The sequence below is a fragment of the Conger conger genome, chromosome 1 (assembly GCF_963514075.1).
Source record: "Conger conger chromosome 1, fConCon1.1, whole genome shotgun sequence".
NCBI classification, from domain to species: Eukaryota; Metazoa; Chordata; class Actinopteri; order Anguilliformes; family Congridae; genus Conger; species Conger conger.
The window spans coordinates 35,091,205-35,111,380 of NC_083760.1; the positions used below are offsets into that span (position 1 = coordinate 35,091,205).

Consider the following 20,176-nt stretch of genomic DNA (forward strand, 5'->3'; position numbering starts at 1 on the left):
ACTTATTTAATTGCTGAACTCTGAACGCTTATTGCAGGGATCTCAAACTCAAATCCTGTAGGGCTACTGTCTGCTGGTTTTCCTTCACTTAAGTTCTTAAGTCATTCATTGGCTTAAGAGTCTGCATACCTTCCAAGGCCTATATTAGCTGCTGATTGAAGAAAATCACAAGAGCCAGCAGGACTGGAGTTTGAGACCCCTGGCCTACAGAGACACCTGCTGTAATTCAGAATGCTTAATTATTTTCCAGGCCCCATCAAGAAGAGGATCACAGGAGATACACATGAATATATACTGTTAGAGCGCCTGTATGGGTGGGCTAAACGCAGAAAGAACAGGCCCAGTCACAATCTCTTGTACCATGCGTGTTACCATGGTGTTTGACGTCTGCCAAAGCAGCATGCCTGTCTGTGCCCTGACCTAATTGATGGTAGAATGCATTGATGGTACAAGCATAAAATTATTACAGGATATTCCAAATTTTGAGAAAAGCTGTCAAAAACTACACATTTTTTGGGGTGTCTCGGTGGCGCAGCCTGTAGAGCACTGACCGCATGCTCATTGCGAGCCGCGACGTCGGCGGTTCGAATCCGACCGTCCGACATTTGTCGCATGTCTTCCTCTCTCTCGCTCCCATTCTTCCTGTCTCTCTATACTATATACTGTCCAATAAAACTGAAAAAGGCCTAAAAAAAAAAAACTACACATTTTTCAAGATATTGTCATTCCTCCTGGATTTTATTTCACAGAATTGTGAACATTAATCAATTATTAGACTCATATATACAGAAATAAATAAGATCTCTGAAATGTTCGGACCAAATACAAATTGCACGATTATCTGGTAACAAATATTAATTAACCTTCTGTAATCCAAAGATGCCTGCTACTTAATCTGCTCTGTAGCATGATATGCTAATCCTTTGTCCAAATACACTCACTGAGCACTTTATTAGGAACAGTATGTTCACCTACTTATTCATGCGATTATCTAATCAGCCAATCGTGTGGCAGCAGAGCAAGGCATAAAATCATGCAGATACAAGTCAGGAGCTTCAGTTAATATTCACATCAAGCATCAGAATGGGGGGAAAAATGTGATCTCATCGCTTGAATCCCACAGCCTATTTGGGTATGTGGATCCCTTCATGGCCACAATGTACCCATCTTCTAATGGCTACTTCCAGCATGATAATGCACAATGTCACAAAGCAAAAGTCGCCTCAAACTGGTTTCATGAACTTTACAATGAGTTAAATCTTCTTCAGTGGCCTTCCCAGTCACCGGATCTGAACCCAATAGAACTCATTTGGGATGTGGTAGAATGGGAGATTCGCAATACGAATGTGCAGCTGAAAAATCTGCACAAATTCCATGTCAACATGGAACAGAATCTCAGAGGAATGCTTTCAACATTTGTGGACAAATAATTGAGGCTGTTTTGAGAACAAAGCCCTACCCAGTATTCCTAATAAAGTTCTCAGTGAGTGTATGTAACATTGAAAAGACAAAAGGTTATGTTCCTCATGTACATATATAGCAAAAAATAAATCAAGTGCCAAAATGAGAAACTACTTCAATAGTAATGCAACCTCCTGTCTTTAGTGTACATTATGTAAATCATAAATTGATACAAAATATAACTATTCTCTATAAAATGTATTGCATTATATTGTAAAGAGCTATATAAAATTAATGCACAAAAAAAATGTACACAAAAAAGAAAGAAAGTACACATATAGTGTAACTTGTATACAGTAGTGTGCAAAAATATGAGCACCCCTGGTCAAAAAGCCTTTTACAATTAATATACAAGTGAACCTACCCTTTAAATGGTACAATGTTAAACATGACACATTTCTTCACATTTTAAGGCAAGATCACTTAAAAAAAATTTTACAGTCTCAAAATAATGAAAAAAAAGGAAAAAGGCTCTGGGATGTGAAAAGGTTCTGGGAACCCTGTCAGTTAGTACTTTGTAACTCCTCCTTTGACAACTATAACAGCTTGTAAACGCTTCCTGTAGTTGCTAATAGTTTTTCAATTCTCGCTTTTCAATTTTTCCCCATTCTTCCTGGCAGAACACCTCTAAATATTCTTCTGAATATTTTCTAATAATGTTTCTGACAGTGGAAATAGGTAGTTTGAAACATTGAGTTTTTGTAGCCTTCTCCTTCTTGGTGGAACCATCTTCATTCTGAAATCCTTGGACAACTGTTTTGTTAAACCATGGTTGTTAACTCCGGACAGCACAGCCACTGCAGTTGGATACTTCAGAAGGTATGCAGTTACTACAGAATTAAAAGTTCAGCCCTGGAATGAGGAAATCATCAGGGCCTTAGTAATCATCTTTTTAAAAAGTAACAAAAAACAATCCAAAATTCCTCAACAAAAAAAATTAAAATTAAAATTTGCAGAAAGGTCTCATGCTTAACTCTGTACCATTTAGAGTTCAAATTTGCTTTTGATCACATACACATTCATTGTAACAGAAATTTTAACTACAGGTGCCCAATTGTATGTACCCCATATTTTAAACTGGACTGCCATTACTTAACAGTTAGCCGCACTATAGTGGCTCTTATAATCTCCATCAGCTTTTAGTACACAGGGAAAACGCACCTCATGGCTTAAGATAGGTCATTCTGTAACCTTGAAGAAAAATATTTTTTGATGGACCACAACTTGGAAATCAGGGTAAGACTTTCTTTAGAATATATTTTTTCTTAAGTTAAATCCTGGTGATGGGAGAGTGAGGCTTCATGAACCCAAAATGGGTGGAGACAACATCAGTTCAGAGCAAATCCATGACTTGAACCACTCAGTCTTGCTATGGGTAGAATTGTATTTTTATTGGTTCAACCAAGCCAGTATTTGACACTACAACTACCCTGTCCTGTGATTCATGGAGCTTTGACGTTCCATCACTGACATATTCGATTCCATCGGTCACAGCCTGGGAACTGCTGATGTTGGTGGTTATTTAGCCGTCTGGCTCAAAGGCGGTGTTAGCTTGTCCTCTCTGTGGGATGGGCCTGTCCCTAGTTTTGGTCTTCCTCCTCATAGAGGATGTGCTGGAGACACTGGGGTCAGACACAGCTGAGGTCATAAGGGTGACCACTGTGTTGGTGTCTGGCTTCCTCACCTTTTTCTTCTTTTTTTGAACCCTAAAACACACAGTATGAATAGGAACAGGGACTCAGGAACGGAAGATCTTGTACTACCAGCACATCATACCCAAAACTCTTTTCCACAACCATAAACAAATAAAATGACTTTCCGAAACCATACCTGTATTAGCCATGTACACACATTATTAGAAGTGTCATGATGAGTTTAATGGGAGCTGATGTCAGCCCTGTGACTCACGTGGGGATGGGTATCTCAGAGTCAGTGTCCTGCTCTGAAATAAACTTGAGCTCCCCTGAAATGCTGACAGCAGCCGACACCTGTAACAGGATATAGACAGCAGGGTCAGACAAGGACACACACTGTGTAAAGGACACAGACAGCAGGGTCAAAGGAGGACACACACTGTGTAAAGGACACAGACAGCAGGGTCAGAGGAGGACACACACTGTGTAAAGGACACAGACAGCAGGATCAAAGGAGAGGATACACACTGTGTAAAGGACACAGACAGCAGGGTCAGAGGAGGACAACACAATGTTATCATTAAACATAAGGTAAAGAAATTGTAATGGTAAATGGTAAAAGCTGTGCATTTACCATTATCATCACATTATCGTGTAGATCAGATCCATGCACCTGTTGGGTCCTTGAGCAAGGCCCTCAACCCCACACTGCTGACTCTAATCGTCAGCTAAATAACTGTAATGTAATGTAATTATGAGTTTAATTCAATTACTATTTTTGAATACTCAATAACAAGTCAGTCAGCATCTGTGCCCTGCCTTTCCAACATCATGCACTACCTTTGTTGGGGTGGATCTATCAGCTGATTGGTTTGGCTCTTCCGCCTGCACAAACTCTCCCTCGACGGCATGACACAGCTCTGCCTCCAGCCCCCCTGAAACACATTACAAGGCATTTAGCAGACGCTCTTATCCAGAGCGATGTACAATGAAGTCACCATGGCCACCATGGAGACACCTTAGAGCCAGACAAGCACGCCAGTGCTCGTCCCATTGGTCAACATAAACAATGGCCGTCCGCTTACCCTCGTCAGCCACATAATTGGCTGGGAAATAGCCCTGCTGTCCGTTCGCCAGGCGGCCGAACCACCAGTTGTCGTTGTCCTTATACAGCACACAGATGACGTCACCGCGTCGCACTGTCAGTTCATCAGAACGGTTGGCGCTGTAGTCATACAGGGACACCACCTGGAGGGAGGGGTGAGAGGGACCGATTTACCTCGGCAAGAATCGTGACTGGTGTGTGAAATCAACAAAGTATGCACTCACTGTCTGCTGGACCGGTGCATCTGCCTCCACTCGAAGAGCCGAAGATGCCTGGTCAGGTTCAAAAGGGAAAAGAAACCTGTATACCTATATTTCAGATCACAGATTCAGAGCAGCTGTAATTGTCAGTCAATGTGAAAAAATGCAAGACAGTAACACAAAAAGGATCATACCGTCTGAACTCTGAGAGATGGTGCGTGGGTGAATCGCTGCCCAACGGGACTAAAACCTGCAACTAGAGGAAAACACCAGAATCAGTCTGCTGAAAGCAAGCCCACTGCATTCCTGGCAACCTTTCCGACATACAGACAGCAGCGTGGAATAGTCTAATAATAACCATAACCCAACTAGGGCTCTCCAATCCTGATCCTGGAGAACCACAGGATCTCTTGGTTTTTGTCATTATGTGATCCATTTACACAAAGTGATCCATTTACAACAAAAAGCAGGATGGTATTGTGGGTCTCCAGCACCAGGTAGGGAAACCCTGCCCTAAACTTTATAAACATCTTAAATCACAGAGTGGATTGCCAGGTCTGCCGAAGAGAGGAAAACATTGTTGATTGATGAAAATGCTCAGCCTTCACTGTTCTTGATTATTTAACCCTTTCATTCCCAAGAGTGCAATATGGCACTCAAGCATAACAACCGTCAAATCCCAAGTGTGCCATATGGCACTCTCTTCCTCATACCTTTTCAACCAATCAAGATGACTGCTATACAATTGTTTTGCCCCTATAAAAACCCTATTAAATGTTCTCAATTTTCTCAACCAAGGCCAAAACACTTTGGATTTGGGTGGAGCCAATTCATATTGGGCTTGGGACTGAAAGGGTTAAACCCAGTTGATTCATAGACAGCCACAGATCAGTCTCTAGTGAGGGCAGTCAGCGGCAGTGGAGGGTGTCCATGTTACTCACAGGGCTGCGGGTTAAGACGAGGGGCCAGGGAGCCAGAAAAATTGAGCTTGGAGTGAGGGGAGAGCAGGGATGGAACAGGCAGAGAGAGGTTGGTGCCAATCTGAAAGTAGCAGAGGCAAATATTAGGAGGGCCTGTGATGGAGGCCTGGTGTCATCTTGGTGACACACATTTTAATAATTCAATTTACAGTGCTCTTATCAAAGGCGCTATCATACAGTGTTTTGCCAGTCACATTTCATATAAGCAACTCAGGAGAGCTGGAAAGGAATACCTCACTACAATGTAAGATTGTTGAAACTCTTTTTCGGATGAAAAAAAAATCCCCATGGTCCCTCTGTGGCAGTCAACGATAAAACTCTGAGAACAAATTTAAGTAGGATATGAACAATATGTCACCGTGCTCCAATTGGCCAGATGACTTACGGTGTGGCGGAGTGCACTGGTTCCAGGAGTCATGAGATTGGGAGGGACCTGCCCCAAGTAGCCAATGTCAGAACCCCCACCTGCTAAAGCACAATTGCCACACACAGGGTGTGCTCAATTTCAACAGAAAAGGGCTTCAACTGTCTTTGCTAAAGTTACTAACTAACATCATGGTAGCATCTACTCCACAATTTTGCTGCAACTTAATTTTGGTATATTTGTTACTTTGCTCTTTGCTGCAGCTTTATGAGCCTCTCTCTATGGAAAGTCATTAAAGGCCAACACTGCAATAACCCCACACACATCATATTATCATCTGCTTATCTCCTTAACCTTATCTGGAGCTGTTAAGTACCACCCAGGAGAAAATCCCATAAAACTGAAATTAACACATTAAAAATACCTTGATCATAGCGGTAGTCCACTGCTGAAATGTTTTGACGAGGATTCTAAAATGTAAAGAAACCGACAATGAATGTATTAATCACTGGCTAGGGTTTCCTGCCAAGTAAAATAAAAAGGTTTCCTCCCACAATACAAAGACATGCAGGTTAGGCTACCTGGAGGGGACATTAACAGTGCATTGCTGCAAAAGTGCATGTGTGCTCAGTCAACCTACCCTGTATTAATAATAATAATAATAATAATAATAACTAGAGATGTGCATTTCCTAAGGAAAATCTGTGTGACTGCGGCAAATCGGTGGACTACGGCTAATACTATGGTGTTTAAATATTTGCATTTACAAGCTGCTCTACAGGTGTACTTAATAAAGTGGTCACTGAGTATATATATGCACTCAACTAGGGGGCATAGGCTATTGTGACATCACAGGCTCCCATGAGCACACAGCTAATTTGCAAAAATAATGTGGTTTGGCTGAACTGCAGAATGTCCGTTAGAGTGAGACTAGAGTGAAAAGAAAGCTGTTCTCAAACAAATGCTCATAATTCTAAATGTGTAAGTACTACCCAAAAGAATCAGCATGAAACGCTGAACATTTCAATGTATTATATAAATATACTGTAAATATAATATATATATGTCTTAAAATTTAGCGAGTAATGGCGATTTCAGAAACATGGCAAAGGATTTAAATTCCATCTCTCATCACCCTAGAAACTGAACATTCCGCCATTGATTCCTATGGGAAATATCTTAGAAAATAATGGGAATCTTGAAAAGCTATGAACAAGCACACCATTCTGGACCAAGCCGGACATTCTGGTTGGTTTGGTGTCGATATGTAAAAAAATGTGGGAGGAGTAGGCCATCATAAAAAAATAGTGGAATAATAATACACTTCAATTTCAGACAACAGTTGCTTCTCAATCACACTAATAATAAGTGTTTATAAAGAAGAAAATACCATTGCATTCACTTACATCAACAACAACAATTTCACTGATTTACGGATTTGCTGATCAAATAATGACAATGCATGGGAAATAAACTGCTCAAACTGAAAAATGCTTACGAGAACAGAGTCGAGCTTCTGCTTCACGTGCTGCATCTTCAGCGACATGCGTGCCGTGCTGGCAAATCGATCCATAGCAGTCACAGTGGAGTCCTGGAAGGTCGCCACGTTCGACAAGGTTTGCAACGTTCCGGTGTCTACTGAGCCAGTCCTGTTCATCCCTTTCATACTCTCCACTTCCATCTGGGTAACTGAATTTAAACAAACAAAAATGTGATTTTGCACGTAAATTCTCAAAAAGCAGCGCTCTGTAGCTCTATGGGACCAGGGTTGCAGACCCTGGGCAATATGGTAATACTGTATAACTGCATAATGTTGCATATTGTAGTTGGTCAGCTCTCCAATGTAAAACAGCTATTTTTTAACCTTGATATCTGTTCATTTTCAAAACTATAGAAAATATAGTATAAAAATATAGTATAAAAATGCCATTCGGCAGGTGGATTACAATCACCACTGGCTCGGCAAATGCGGATTATGGTATGGCAACATTACGCCATTACTATGTTGTGGACACCCCTAAAAAAATAGCTTGAAACATTAATACTTTCTATGGATGTATTTCAATTAAATAATTTCAATCCATCAGATCCCAACATCAGATCAAGACCCTCATTCTGTCGGTCATTTTGAGGTTTGAATACTTTTTATACTCATGTTTGTCGACTAATAAATAAATACGAATGACTTCAAAATTCTAAATTTTGCAGATTAATGGAGAGACATGGGGAGACACAATGCTAATGTACAAATCTGGCTAGCTTCTTCAAGTTTGAATCTTTCTAAATTCTAAATAAACATGAAAACAACGGGGGACTGTTATGCCTGGTTATGTCTCAGCAGCAGCTGTGGGTGAAACCATGGAGCTAGCCAGTAGGGGCGACTGTGTATTTAAATTTTGTTAAATTGGTCCACGTTGGTCAAGCAAGTAGCAAGGTAATCCGAATGGGTTTAATTCATTTATGTTTTTAGCTACCGTAGCTAATTTAGCCACTCTAGTTAAATCCATAGGGTTTATCTACATACACTGACACTAATAGGTAAGATTCTCCACAGTGCATGTTGTGGTTTGAGGCTGTTTGTTGCTGCAATTCCTCTCTTGACCGTTAGGAGTCCGAAAGTACATACTGTACCTTTAAGGCCTAAAGGAGGACTGTTTTGTGGGCTATGTTGCGTTTGTTGGTGGATGGTAGTGCCTGGTTCTTTTGTGGGTTTTGTTTGCTCTTTTTTGTGCAGTTGTGGTTGCCAGATTGGCCTTTTTCTTGGTTTTTGGAAAGATCTGTCGGTTTTCAGTTTACATCATTAAAAGGCACCGAGCCAAATGTACTGTTTGCCTTTGTGTGACTGGTCACCAATACTAGAAATCATACTAGCTAGCTAGGTATAAATGTAGCTATAATGTGAATCTTTGAAGGGTTGAGTAAATGCCGTTTGAAGTACCGTAGACATATACAGGACTGTTGCAGTTATCAAATATCTGTGCTGACACAACTTATCATTACGGCTGATTAATTTCATTTCCTGCCTTTTTCACTAAAAAGAAAATATGCAAATAATGTCAGCTGCCATACTGAAGGAAGCATAAAGTCTTCATCATTATTGGTGGTGCTAGCATTTGTTGTCAACCACTCATAAGTTCGTACAAAACCTAGACTCTTCATTGTAGAAGAATGACTGGTTCAAACTGGTGAGCCACAAGTAACACATGATAGGTCAAAACAGAGTCTTAATCATTGCTTAACATGCTCTGGACACATTTTTCAGCTGTAATTCAACATGTACAGCAGCGCTCCTTCCAACACACCTTTGCGGTCGTACAAATAGACGTGCACGGGCTGGCTCAGTCCGAATGCGCAGAAAGCCACCATGTTCTCATGCGGGTGGAAGGCCACATCCCGCAGGGGTGTGGGATAGCACAGCTCAGAGTACACAGCCACCTGGTCACCTGTATTCCCAACAAAGACACGGTGCTTCATTCAGTAACACATCCTGGGTTAAATTATAATTTTGTTCGTACAAAAGACTTCTGCATGCAACTGGGAATGTTAAAATAATCTATTTTAACCAATATTCAGAACAAAAATCAGTCTTTCATGATTATTTAGTGAATTTACTTTGTATGCTGGTGTCCATTCCAACCACAGCTGCAATCCCAGAATTTTAGGCTGTTCATTTTTCTTAATTAGGTGCTTTTCCCATTTAGAGGGATTATTTACCCACTTAAGCCACATTCTCCCAGAAATACAGTGTGCTTCAGAAAGTATTCAGACCACTTCACTTTTTGCACACTTTATTGTGTTTTAGATTAAATTTTAAATTGATAAAACTGCCATTTTTGGCCATCAATTACATTCAATAACTCATAATGACAGTGACAAAACAAAAACTAAAATCTCTAATTTATTTATGTATTTAGACCAGAAATTCAGTACTTTGTAGAAGCCCCTTTGGCATCAATTAGAATTTTGAATCTTCTTGGGCAAGTCTCTACAAGCTTTGCACACCTGGATTCCTCTCAAGCTCTGTCAGATTGAATGGGAAGCGTCTGTGAACTGCCCTCTTCAGGTCTCTCTACAGATGTTTAATCTACGGAGTTTAAGTCTGGGCTTTGGCTGAGCCACTCAAGGACAGTTAGAGACTTGTCCCAAAGCCACTCCAGCGTTGTCTTGGCTGCATACTTCTGGTCATTGTCATGGGGAACCATCGCCCCAGTCTGAGGTAGTGTGCACTCTGGACCAGCTTCTTCAAGGACCTTTGTGTATTTGGCTGCATTCATCCTTCCCTCAATTCTGACCAGTTTCCCTGACCCTGCCACTTAGAAGCACCTGATGCTGCCAGGTGATGAGTAGTGCCTGTTGTTCACCAGACATAGTGCTTGGAGTTCTGCCCAAAGAGTTCAATTTTGGTCTCATCAGACCAGAGAATGTTTTTCCCCAACTTATCCAGAATGCAGCAGCTCGTCTGGTCTTCAACCTTCCCAAATACTCACACGTCACCCCCCTGCTTACTTCCCTCCACTGGTTGCCTGTCATGGCTCGCATCAAATTCAAAACATTGGTGCTAGCCTTCCAAGCAGTTAAGGGGTCTTCCCTAGCTTACCTTCAAAAAATCATTAGACCCTACACCCCTGCCAGACCTCTTCGTTCAGCCTCCACAGGCCGCTTGGCACCTCCCCCTCTCCGAACCTCCACCTCACGCTCACGACTACTGTCTGTTCTGGCTCCACGGTGGTGGAACAAACTCCCCATTGAGGTCAGAACTGTAGAATCTCTCCCCACCTTCAAGCGCAAACTGAAGACGCACCTCTTCAAGCAGCACCTCTCCCCGTCCCTCCCTACCTCCCTGTGAACCTTAATTGTTGTCTTTGTGATTTACTTTTTGTATCGGGATTTTTAGTTGGGTAGGTAAGCAGTGTTTGGATAGTTTGGTCACTTTTGCTTTGTTTGTTTGTTTATTTGTTCGTTTAAAATAAAATAAAATTCAAATAGGCTCTGGTCCTTATCTTTGTTGTACAGGTAGCAGTTGAAATTGTACTTCCCTCTAAGGTCTTTCAGCGCACTTATCCCTGGTTATGGGTATGTAATTTGTTGTACGTCGCTCTGGATAAGAGCGTCTGCCAAATGCCATTAATGTAATGTAATGTAATGTGATGGAAAATGGCCACCATCAACAGTCAAATTGAATTAAAACAGTCAGATTTTAGAAATTTCAATCTTCTACATTATTTTAATATTTTTTAATTAATTGTGAAATTATGTGATAGATATTTGTATTTGCTCTCAAGTAATTTTGGGTTGGTGTGTAATCAAAACAAAATATTGCAATATCTGAAAGTGACAATAATTTGAAAATGTGGCCATACAATAATGTATAAATCAAGTGTTGCAATCTTTTCTGACCGTGAGAATGTATTTTAAAATATTTGCAGCATTCTGTTGAGAGTGGGGCCTGACCTGTCTCAGCATTCCAAACGTAGGCCATGCCGTCCTCGCTCCCTGAGAAGATGAAGCTGCCGCAGGGGGTGAAGGCGCTGTGAATGTGCTCCCGGTAGTTTGTTGCTCCAATGTACTTTTGTACAGCCAGTCTGAAGGACACACACACACACACACACACAGTTAGGCTGTTCAGATTTATCAATACATGCAGCAGGTTTTGTCAAACCTGGTCTTCAAGGACAGTTGTGCTGCTGGTTTTCATTCTTCCCCTGTAATCATGGACTGATTTATCCCAGGGACTAGGTGAGTGGAATCTCTCGCCAAGCAGTTTTTCTACCTGATAGTTAATTTAATAAACTATCACGGAGAAGAAAAAAAAACATCAGTACATAAATGACCTTGAGGGCCAGTACACGGACAAATATTAATTAATACCCCTATGAAAACAGGAAAATAAAAATAAATCTTTTTAAAGAATACGTTTAAAAGCAAGCTTAAAAAAAGAACAATATTTGGAGGTGTAGCCATATTCTCCATACAAATATCTGTATTTGTTAATGTGTACATGTCCTTTGACAACAGTGAACCAAGCACCAACCATCCCCACACTAATTAATAGTGAAGGTTGTCTTGGTATATAATGTCACAACAAAAGGACAACGGACTTCCTACAAAAATTAATTTCCATTTAAATAGATCCCAGCCCTGGAATATTCACATTCTCAGATCCATGACCCTCACAACGTTGTCCTTGGCATGGATCAGGAGACGACGTCCATTTGGATGCACTTCCAGCATGCTGACAGGAACACCCTTCAAATCAGGTTCCTCTATTTCCTATGGGAAAGAATCAGAATCAACTTTATTGTCATTGCAAATAGTACATAGTACTAGGGAAATCAAATGGGAGTAGCATCTGATCCAGCAATGTAAATAGTAGTAGAAAAATGCAATTATAATAGTGCAGTATTACTGTCTGTATTATGATAGTATTATTATATGATATAAGTTTGCATACAATGCATAGGATGAGAGGAGTGCAAAGATGAACTGGACAGTTACTAGTGCAAAGACAGATGAATTGTGCAAAGGCAGATAATGCAAATGACAAATAAAATAAAAGTGAATAATTAAGTACAGATGTGTTGTACAGTGAATATGCAGAATATATGCAATAGAGTTGAAAAAGGCCTATGGTATGCAGTGTGAGGTGAGGGAGGTGGGAGATGAGGTGGGATGGGGGTTGGCGCTGCAGGGAAGAAGCTGTTCTTCAGCCTGCTGGTGTGGGAATGTAGACTCCTGTAGCGCCTCTCATGTGCTGATGTAGTCCTGGACAGAGGAAGCATATGTTTCAATAATGTTTCGGAGTCGGGGTGGCCTGAATGGCGAATATACTCCAGTCTCCAGTAAAAATGCTGCTGTTGTATGAAGTCTGCCCCCTCTGGCCACACCTTTGCTGCCCTCCCCAATGATTTCACATGTCTAATGAGTGGCGTGCACTTGGAGAGTAGGAACAGTGAGAGGTGGTCAGATTGTCCCAGGTGGGGGAGGGGAATGGCTTTATTGGCCTCATCAGTGTTCCTGTAATCATGGTCCAAGGTGCTATCTCCCAGGAGACATTTTGAAATCCCCTGCAACATCAAGGGGTGGTTGAAAGGCCTACATTTTATTGTCAGATATTCCAGATATGCAGAGCAGTGACTCAGTTATAGCAGTGTTTATACACCAAGCTTTGTTGACATAAATGCACAGTCCTCCACCTTTGGTCTTACCGGAGTACTTCCGGAGTGGTACCGGAGCCATTCTGTCTGCCCTAAAGATCCCTCTAGTTCAATGACGCTATTGGGAATGTTGTTGTGAAGCCATGTTTGTGTGAAAATCATGACGCTGCAATCTGCAATCCTTTTTTGTGAGGTTATCCAAAGTCGAAGCTCGTCCATTCACCAGGGACCATACATTGGCGTGGAAGGTAGTGACAGCTGATGCAGCTTTAGCCCAGCCTGGATGCCACCCCACTTCTGTAGACCGTGGTGTCTTAGCAACATATTGGAGGAGCTGAAGATACACCGCCTGTGCATCGAGATCCTATGTCTAGTAGTTCTTGTTGGCTGTACAAAGTGTTTACAAGGCTGTGTGGAGAGAACAAACTTGAAACTAGTAGGCAAACTAATCATCAACTAATTATCAAAAAAATCTGGACACGCACTGCATCGCACTTGAACAATTTGTAATAATCAATCAGAAATTCTGAATAAGTGCTATTGTGCATTTAGGGATGCCAGAGTTGGGCATTTTCTTTGGGGAATATTTCACAAGCAATGTGCCTGCCAGTGTGCCAGTGTGCTTGCCAGTTCACTGCATCTTAAAATGTCACCAGCATAAAAAACCATGGGCAGCAAGCAAATGTCCACTGGAAAGCCATTGCACACAAATAATGGTCAAATGAGAATGTGCATAGAGGGCACCCATACCCTTTCGAAGCCCCATCGGTGAGTTGGGTTCTGGGGGGAACCACCAACTACCGATGTGTTCCATGTGATAAGCAGCCCCGCGTTGTCCCCAGAGAACATCCGCAGCCCTGGGGGGGGAGACACAAGAGTGCGAGTGGTGACATCGCATTTGTAGGCAGGTGAGACACACCAGTCCCCTGGGAAGAAATTCACGCTGACTGTCACTCAACACATTGTGCTACACAATTAGTTTAACAACACACAGCCCAGTGCAAACAGCGATCATTAATGATGGATGAATGACCTGTGTAATGTGGTGCCCTCCACTTCTCTGAGAGCTTATATGCTGGCTTTTGTTCCAAACTTACTTAACTCACTTAGGTTATATACTATAGATATTTACTGTACATTCATGCTATGAAGCCATATAGATATTTACTGCATATTTATGCTATCATAGGTTATCTCTGTGGATAATCATCATATCTTTTTTTTCTTTTGATTTAGTCATCACTGTTAATTTGCTAACTAAATGTATACAAAAATCAGAAAAGACTGAAATCTAATTAGAATAACTTCTCTCAACTTAGCGTTTTTAGATTCCTTATATTGTAAATAACATACCGTCAGGGTTCACAATTATTAGCACCCCTCGCAAAGACATTTTCTTTCCCAAAAAGTTAGGTGTAAAAATTATTGGCCCCCATTTTCAGCCCTTTGTACACCCTCCTTTCACAAGTTTAAAAAAAAAGATTGATATTCTATAGTTTTTGGTGAAATTAGTAATCATTTTCAGAGGGATAATTGATCATTCTCCCATACAGAATCTTTCAAGATCTTTTGGTCGGTGCTGCTGGGCTACCATCCATCCATTATCTGAAACCGCTTATCCTGATCAGGGTCGCAGGGGGGCTGGAGCCTATCCCAGCATACATTGGGCGAAAGGCAGGAATATACCCTGGACAGGTCGCCAGTCTATCACAGGGCACACACACTATTCACTCACACACTCATACCTACGGGCAATTTAGACTCTCCAATCAGCCTAACGTGCATGTCTTTGGACTGTGGGAGGAAACCGGAGTACCCGGAGGAAACCCACGCAGACACGGGGAGAACATGCAAACTCCGCACAGAGAGGCCCTGGCCGACGGGGATTCGAACCCAGGACCTCCTTGCTGTGAGGCGGCAGTGCTACCCACTGCACCATCCGTGCCGCCTCCTGCTGGGCTACCGTTCGTTCAAAATACACATTTTAGATCGTTTCGAGTCTGAAGACTGAGTCGGCCATTAGACATCCCTTTTCCTATACACAGCCCCCCCCCAATTTTGGTATAAAAACAGCTGTAATTCCTACATGGTTCACCGAATATGGATGTAAAAACCCTCAAATTAAAGCTTAAATTGGTTGCTGATTTTAAGATGAAAATACATACCAGCAGATACCAGTCTTGGTCTGCAGGCTCTTTAGGTACATGTACAATATCAATGAATCACCAGCCTTAACCACGGTATGGGTATAGCATGCCTAAATAAATTCAGTCAGATGAGGTGCAATATGTAATTATCCAATAGAGAATTCAGAGGGACTGGTAGTGTGTGGGCTGATGGGAAGGTGGCAGAGTTCCATACCCTCTGCATCAAAGCACAGGGAGTTGATGAAGCTCTTGTGGCCCTCAAACTCCTGTAGTAGCTGGCCGTTGACGTTGTGGACGTCAACGTCCCACACGCGCACCAGGCAGTCGTAGCCCCCGGTCACTACCAGGTTCTGGGCAGAGGGGTGGTACTGAGCACAGTACACGAAAGAGGGGTGAGGCAGAACCTTCCGGGCGATCCGATCTCGCCTTTCCACATTCCACATTCTGGGAAAGAGGAGACTCATTAGGTACATCACATGGGATGAAGAAGATCCATTAATCCACATTCCCAATCTGGCAACCCTTGCTCATTTTTGCAGTGTTCTACTTTGAGGCTTTATAACATTAGAGGCGAGCATCACAGAAACTTTAAAAATGAGAGCAAGACACTTGTACCATTTACAATACTAACTTAATTTAGTTTATCTAAGGCGCGAGTTGCAGCACAGTCATTGGCATATTGCTCATTTCTGGACTTTCACATGCTATGCACGCATGATCAGCCTACTTTGTGGTATGTCGCTCTGGATAAAAGGCATTAATGTACTCAAAAGCCATTGAACAGTTTTCGTGGATCATATGCTGTTCAGTTTGTCTGTGATATAAATCCCACAATCAGGAAAAAAGCATTGGTTAAATCACATTTATTCTTTATAATCTTAATTCCTGTATTTATTTCCTCTTCTCCCCGCTCTGGGCACCTGCCTGGAGCGCTAGCCCAACTTTTCCTGCGCACCCCGTCCAGGCCCGGAGCTCCAGCCCAAGACCAGCCGCACAACTCCCTCCTGCCACTGCTGATTCAGCTGTAGCACCAAGCCTGTCCCCTTGCCTGACAGTGCCACCCATTGGTGCTCCTGCCATCCCTCAACCTCATCTGTGCTTGGACAAGTTATTGGACATTTATGTACTTTTATGTAATTACATTTTTATGTAATTGTTTCCACAAACCAGCGGCAGATGGGTTCCCCTACTGAGTCAGGTTCTGCTCAAGGTTTCTTCCTGTTTCCAGGGAGTTTTTCCTTGCCACTGTTGCCCTAGGCGCGGTTTGTCTGTAAAGCTGCTTTGCGACAAAGGCCCATTGTAAAAAGCGCTATACAAATAAAATTTAATTGAATTGAATTTCTGTTTTTAATTGTTTGTGGCTATTATCGCTGTAGACTGCGATCCCACGGGTATGGTATTTCATTCTTTGTCCCCCACCAAAGGGGGAACTATGGATCGGTCTCTATCTGTTAGTGAGTTTGCCCGTTGATTTGTTGGTTGGTTAGTCACACTGTAATGTTGACTTTTTGCTGCTAGGGGGTAGCATTTTACAGAGAGCAGAAAATTTACATACAACAGTGAATGGGGACTCAGCAGGGTTGATGTGCTGAAGTGAGAGTCAATTGAGAATTTTGGGGCAAACCAAAATTCAAACCAAAATTCAGCCAATCAGCTTCTAGGAGGGAAACAACCCGTTAACTGTTTTTTGAACTAATGGAATAGCTATCATGTCACTCTCACCAAGCTAGTTGCCGCAATTGGCTTTCCCTGAAGGAGACTTCGAGAGGAATTCAGTTTATTTGTTAGCAATGAATGCAATGAATGTGTGTGGTTACAATGAAGTTATCTAATAAAAATAAAAAAATCTTTACCTGACAGTCCCATCGGAAGAGGCTGACAGCAGACTGTTGTTGTCCCTGGACCAGCAGAGATCATATATAATGCTGAGGTGGCCATTGAAAGCAGACAGGACTTTGCCAGATGGGATCTCGTACACTAAAAAAGGGCACAAAGGAGTAAGAAAACGAACCCAGTCCACCTGCATCTTAGTCCAGATGGCTGTCTAGCAATGGCTAAGAATCCAGAAAAAAACCCAAAGCATTAAATAATGCAACTGATGTAAATGAATAAACAAGCTTTTCATCTCAATTTAAACTGAAACAATGAAAAAACTAAGAGAACATGATGAGTGACAATAATTTAGATGAAATGAAGATCTTTGATGAAAATAAATTGTGATATAGTCTCAGTGATGAAAGTGGTCAGACTGAGAATTTGAATGACGTGTTGGCAGTGTTTACAGTGGGGTTTTACAGATGAAAATGAAGCCCAGCCGCCCAATATTCAAGTCTAGCAGACAGTACAAGTGACTCTTTTTGCCTACACATGACAAATACCACAAACTAAACCCTCTGGCTCTAAGTTGGCTCAGTGATGGCTCTGTGCTGAGAAACGCACCGATCACAGGGAAGGCATCCCGATCGGCGCAGGCTGCAGCCAGGGCTCTGCCATCAGGAGAAAAGCGCAGAGTAAAGCAACCCATCTGGCCCCCGCGGAACGTTAGCATGGACTTGTTGGGGATGCGGCACACCTGTAGGATCAAAGAGGAGAGACTGAGGGATCGCATCAGAATCAGGCAAAACTCAAGGGCTTTTTTACTACTTCAATCAGAAATTATTTTATCAATTTTTTAACAAATAAAATAAAAGGACCGATTACTCGTAAAATGGGAAGTTTGTTCAATTGTTGAACTGAATTTCAGCGTTATGCTTTGCTGGCTTTTTACTATTTGTCTCTTGCATGACTGTGAGGCTGGTAAGCCAATAAGAGATACACTTACTGAGCACTTGACAAGACAGACAGGGTATTAGGAACGCCTATACACCTTCTTGTTCATGCGATTATCTAGTCAGCCAATCGTGAGGCAGCAGTGCAATGCATAAAATCATGCAGATACAGGTCAGGAGCTTCAGTTAATGTTTACATCAACCATCAGAATAGGCAAAAATGTGATCTCAGTGATTTCAACCATGGTATGATTGTTGGTACCAGACGGATTGGTTTGAGTATTTCTGTAACTGCTGATTTCCTGAGATTTTCACACACAAGAGTCTCTGGGGTTTACTCAGAAGCAGCAGTTCTGCAATGTTAAAGGTACATCAGGCAAGATTTTTGTGTTAAACATTGTCACAAGACCATTGTAAATCCCTTCCTATCATTGAAAAAGGATCGCTGACATGTTGATTCAGCCTCTGCCTGTGTTTATAGTCCTTAAATTCGGGTTTCAAAACATGCAGTTGACGGGCCAGCACTCTGTATCAAAACATCATATAGCTGAACAAAAATTCAAGCTCATTGGTGGAATTGCCACAGCCAATGGCGTTTCAATGTCAGCGCGTTCACAGAGAAGGGGTTGGATAAACAGTGCTGTGGTTTGAGTGTGTTTGTTGCTGCAATTCCTCTCTTGACCATTAGGAGTCCGAAATTACCGACTGTACCTTTAATGAGAGAGTTCAGAGGGGAATGGCCAGACTGGTTGATGCTGACAGGAAGGTGACGGTAACGAAAATAACCAGGCATTAAAATAATGGTATGCGGAAGAGTATCTCTGAACACACAACATGTCAAAACTCTAAGTGGATAGGCTACAGCATCAGAAGATTTAATAAGTCAAAAAAATTATAATAAAATACAATGCATTGTTTTGCTGCTTTTAATCCTTTGTCCATCGCGGAACTGGCAAATACATAATAAAGTGCTCACTGAGTGTATAAGATACCATATTAGATATTGGGAGTGTGGCTGACCTGTCCGGGCGCCCTACTCCATTTCACGACTGGGGCTTGACTCTCGACCGGCTGGCCGTTGCTCTTCCTGACAAACTCGTTCTGGAGCTCACTGTAGGAGGTGCTGCCCCGCTCTTGCTGCAGGGCCATCATGGAACGCATGCTGGGGTCCACCTGGGGGGGTGGGGATAGTGTTAAAATCGCCCCACTCCCACAGAGAGTTCCCCAAGTTCTGAAGTAGTCAGCCGCAGCTGAAAAGTAGCTGGAAGGGGTGGCATGACACATTACCATTGTATGTCCACTGTAAGGAGTAAGGTGTTTTTGTCAAGTTTAGTAAAACAAAGCTCTTCAGCTGAAGATATGATCTGTCTGTAGACCTAGCCTACATAATCTTGTGACATATTGTTGATGCTGCCTTTGAGGATGGTTGCTGCACATATGAAACTGACTGACATATTGGAGCTGGATGATCAAAGTGATCATTGCTATAAAAATGACAAACAATTCATTTATTCACACAATTCTGTTCAATGAACAATCTGTTTCAATATTTTCTCTCCTCAGCCTTCGTAAGGATAGATAAAAACAGCATCATGCAGAGAAGTACAAAATCGGTAGAGATGAACTTAGAAGGATATACAGTCCCATCCAAAAGTATTGGCAGCAATAGAATTGACCTTGCTGTTCCAATACTTTTGGAGGGGACTGTACATAAGCTACCAAAGAGATGTTGAATGGGAACGTGAACAACACAAATTTCAGCAGTAAACAAACATCTCTTTTAAGTCAGTGATTGTCTCCTGCTCAGCACTTGATTTGACTTTTCTTTTTTCTTTCAAAATGACGGAGCTGTAAAAAGGCAAAATGAAGATTGCACTAGAACAGGTAAAATTGGAAAGTACGCACTGACTCCTAAATGCCTTTCTTTTTGGGCTGCATCCAGTAGGTTATATTGCCAATATCAATGCAATAGTGCCATTCATTTTCTATCGTGGCTGCATAACTGGTGAAAACATTGAGATAGAACAGGTAAAAGTGGGATTTTTCTCAGCGCATTCAGATTTTGAGCGGGATTTTGCTCTGACATGAGCAGCAAGTTTGAGCTAGACATCGGTGTGACAGCGAGGAATGGTCACGTATGTATGAGTCAGGCTTGGATAAGGTACAATTCACATACAATCGGTTTTAAAGGGACGAACATAGGTCTAGTACACAAGGTAGACAGGCTAAGTCTGTAAATAATAAGATCAATACCAAGACAAATACAAATTCCTAGATTAAAGTACAAAATACAACTGTCAAACTAAAGGAGAGGTGAAAAGAGGGTGACATAAATATGACTTTTAACCAAGCCCTCCTTCACA

The 20,176-nt window shown here is 41.9% G+C and overlaps 1 protein-coding gene across 6 annotated transcripts in view; it reads right to left on the minus strand.

The window, feature by feature from the left end:
- Window positions 1-707: 707 nt before the first annotated feature.
- ahi1 (Abelson helper integration site 1) overlaps window positions 708-20,176 on the minus strand; it is a 29,493-nt gene continuing 10,024 nt past the window's right edge. For 2 of the 6 annotated variants that reach the window (XM_061230996.1, XM_061230985.1), the window contains exons 10-27: window positions 18,834-18,986; window positions 17,485-17,617; window positions 16,899-17,022; window positions 15,260-15,489; window positions 13,649-13,755; window positions 11,896-12,014; window positions 11,196-11,326; window positions 9,047-9,187; window positions 7,243-7,433; window positions 6,169-6,214; window positions 5,766-5,848; window positions 5,342-5,441; window positions 4,595-4,656; window positions 4,425-4,508; window positions 4,181-4,343; window positions 3,936-4,030; window positions 3,370-3,449; window positions 708-3,167 (exon numbers count right to left, since the gene is read on the minus strand). In XM_061230996.1, coding sequence (XP_061086980.1) covers window positions 2,984-3,167; window positions 3,370-3,449; window positions 3,936-4,030; window positions 4,181-4,343; window positions 4,425-4,508; window positions 4,595-4,656; window positions 5,342-5,441; window positions 5,766-5,848; window positions 6,169-6,214; window positions 7,243-7,433; window positions 9,047-9,187; window positions 11,196-11,326; window positions 11,896-12,014; window positions 13,649-13,755; window positions 15,260-15,489; window positions 16,899-17,022; window positions 17,485-17,617; window positions 18,834-18,986 — 2,226 coding nt within the window. In that variant the 3' untranslated portion in view covers window positions 708-2,983. Of the gene's footprint in view, window positions 3,168-3,369; window positions 3,450-3,935; window positions 4,031-4,180; window positions 4,344-4,424; window positions 4,509-4,594; window positions 4,657-5,341; window positions 5,442-5,765; window positions 5,849-6,168; window positions 6,215-7,242; window positions 7,434-9,046; window positions 9,188-11,195; window positions 11,327-11,895; window positions 12,015-13,648; window positions 13,756-15,259; window positions 15,490-16,898; window positions 17,023-17,484; window positions 17,618-18,833; window positions 18,987-20,176 lie in introns of those variants that run through there. The other 4 variants (XM_061231004.1, XM_061231013.1, XR_009708029.1 and 1 more) reach the window with 4 other exon arrangements.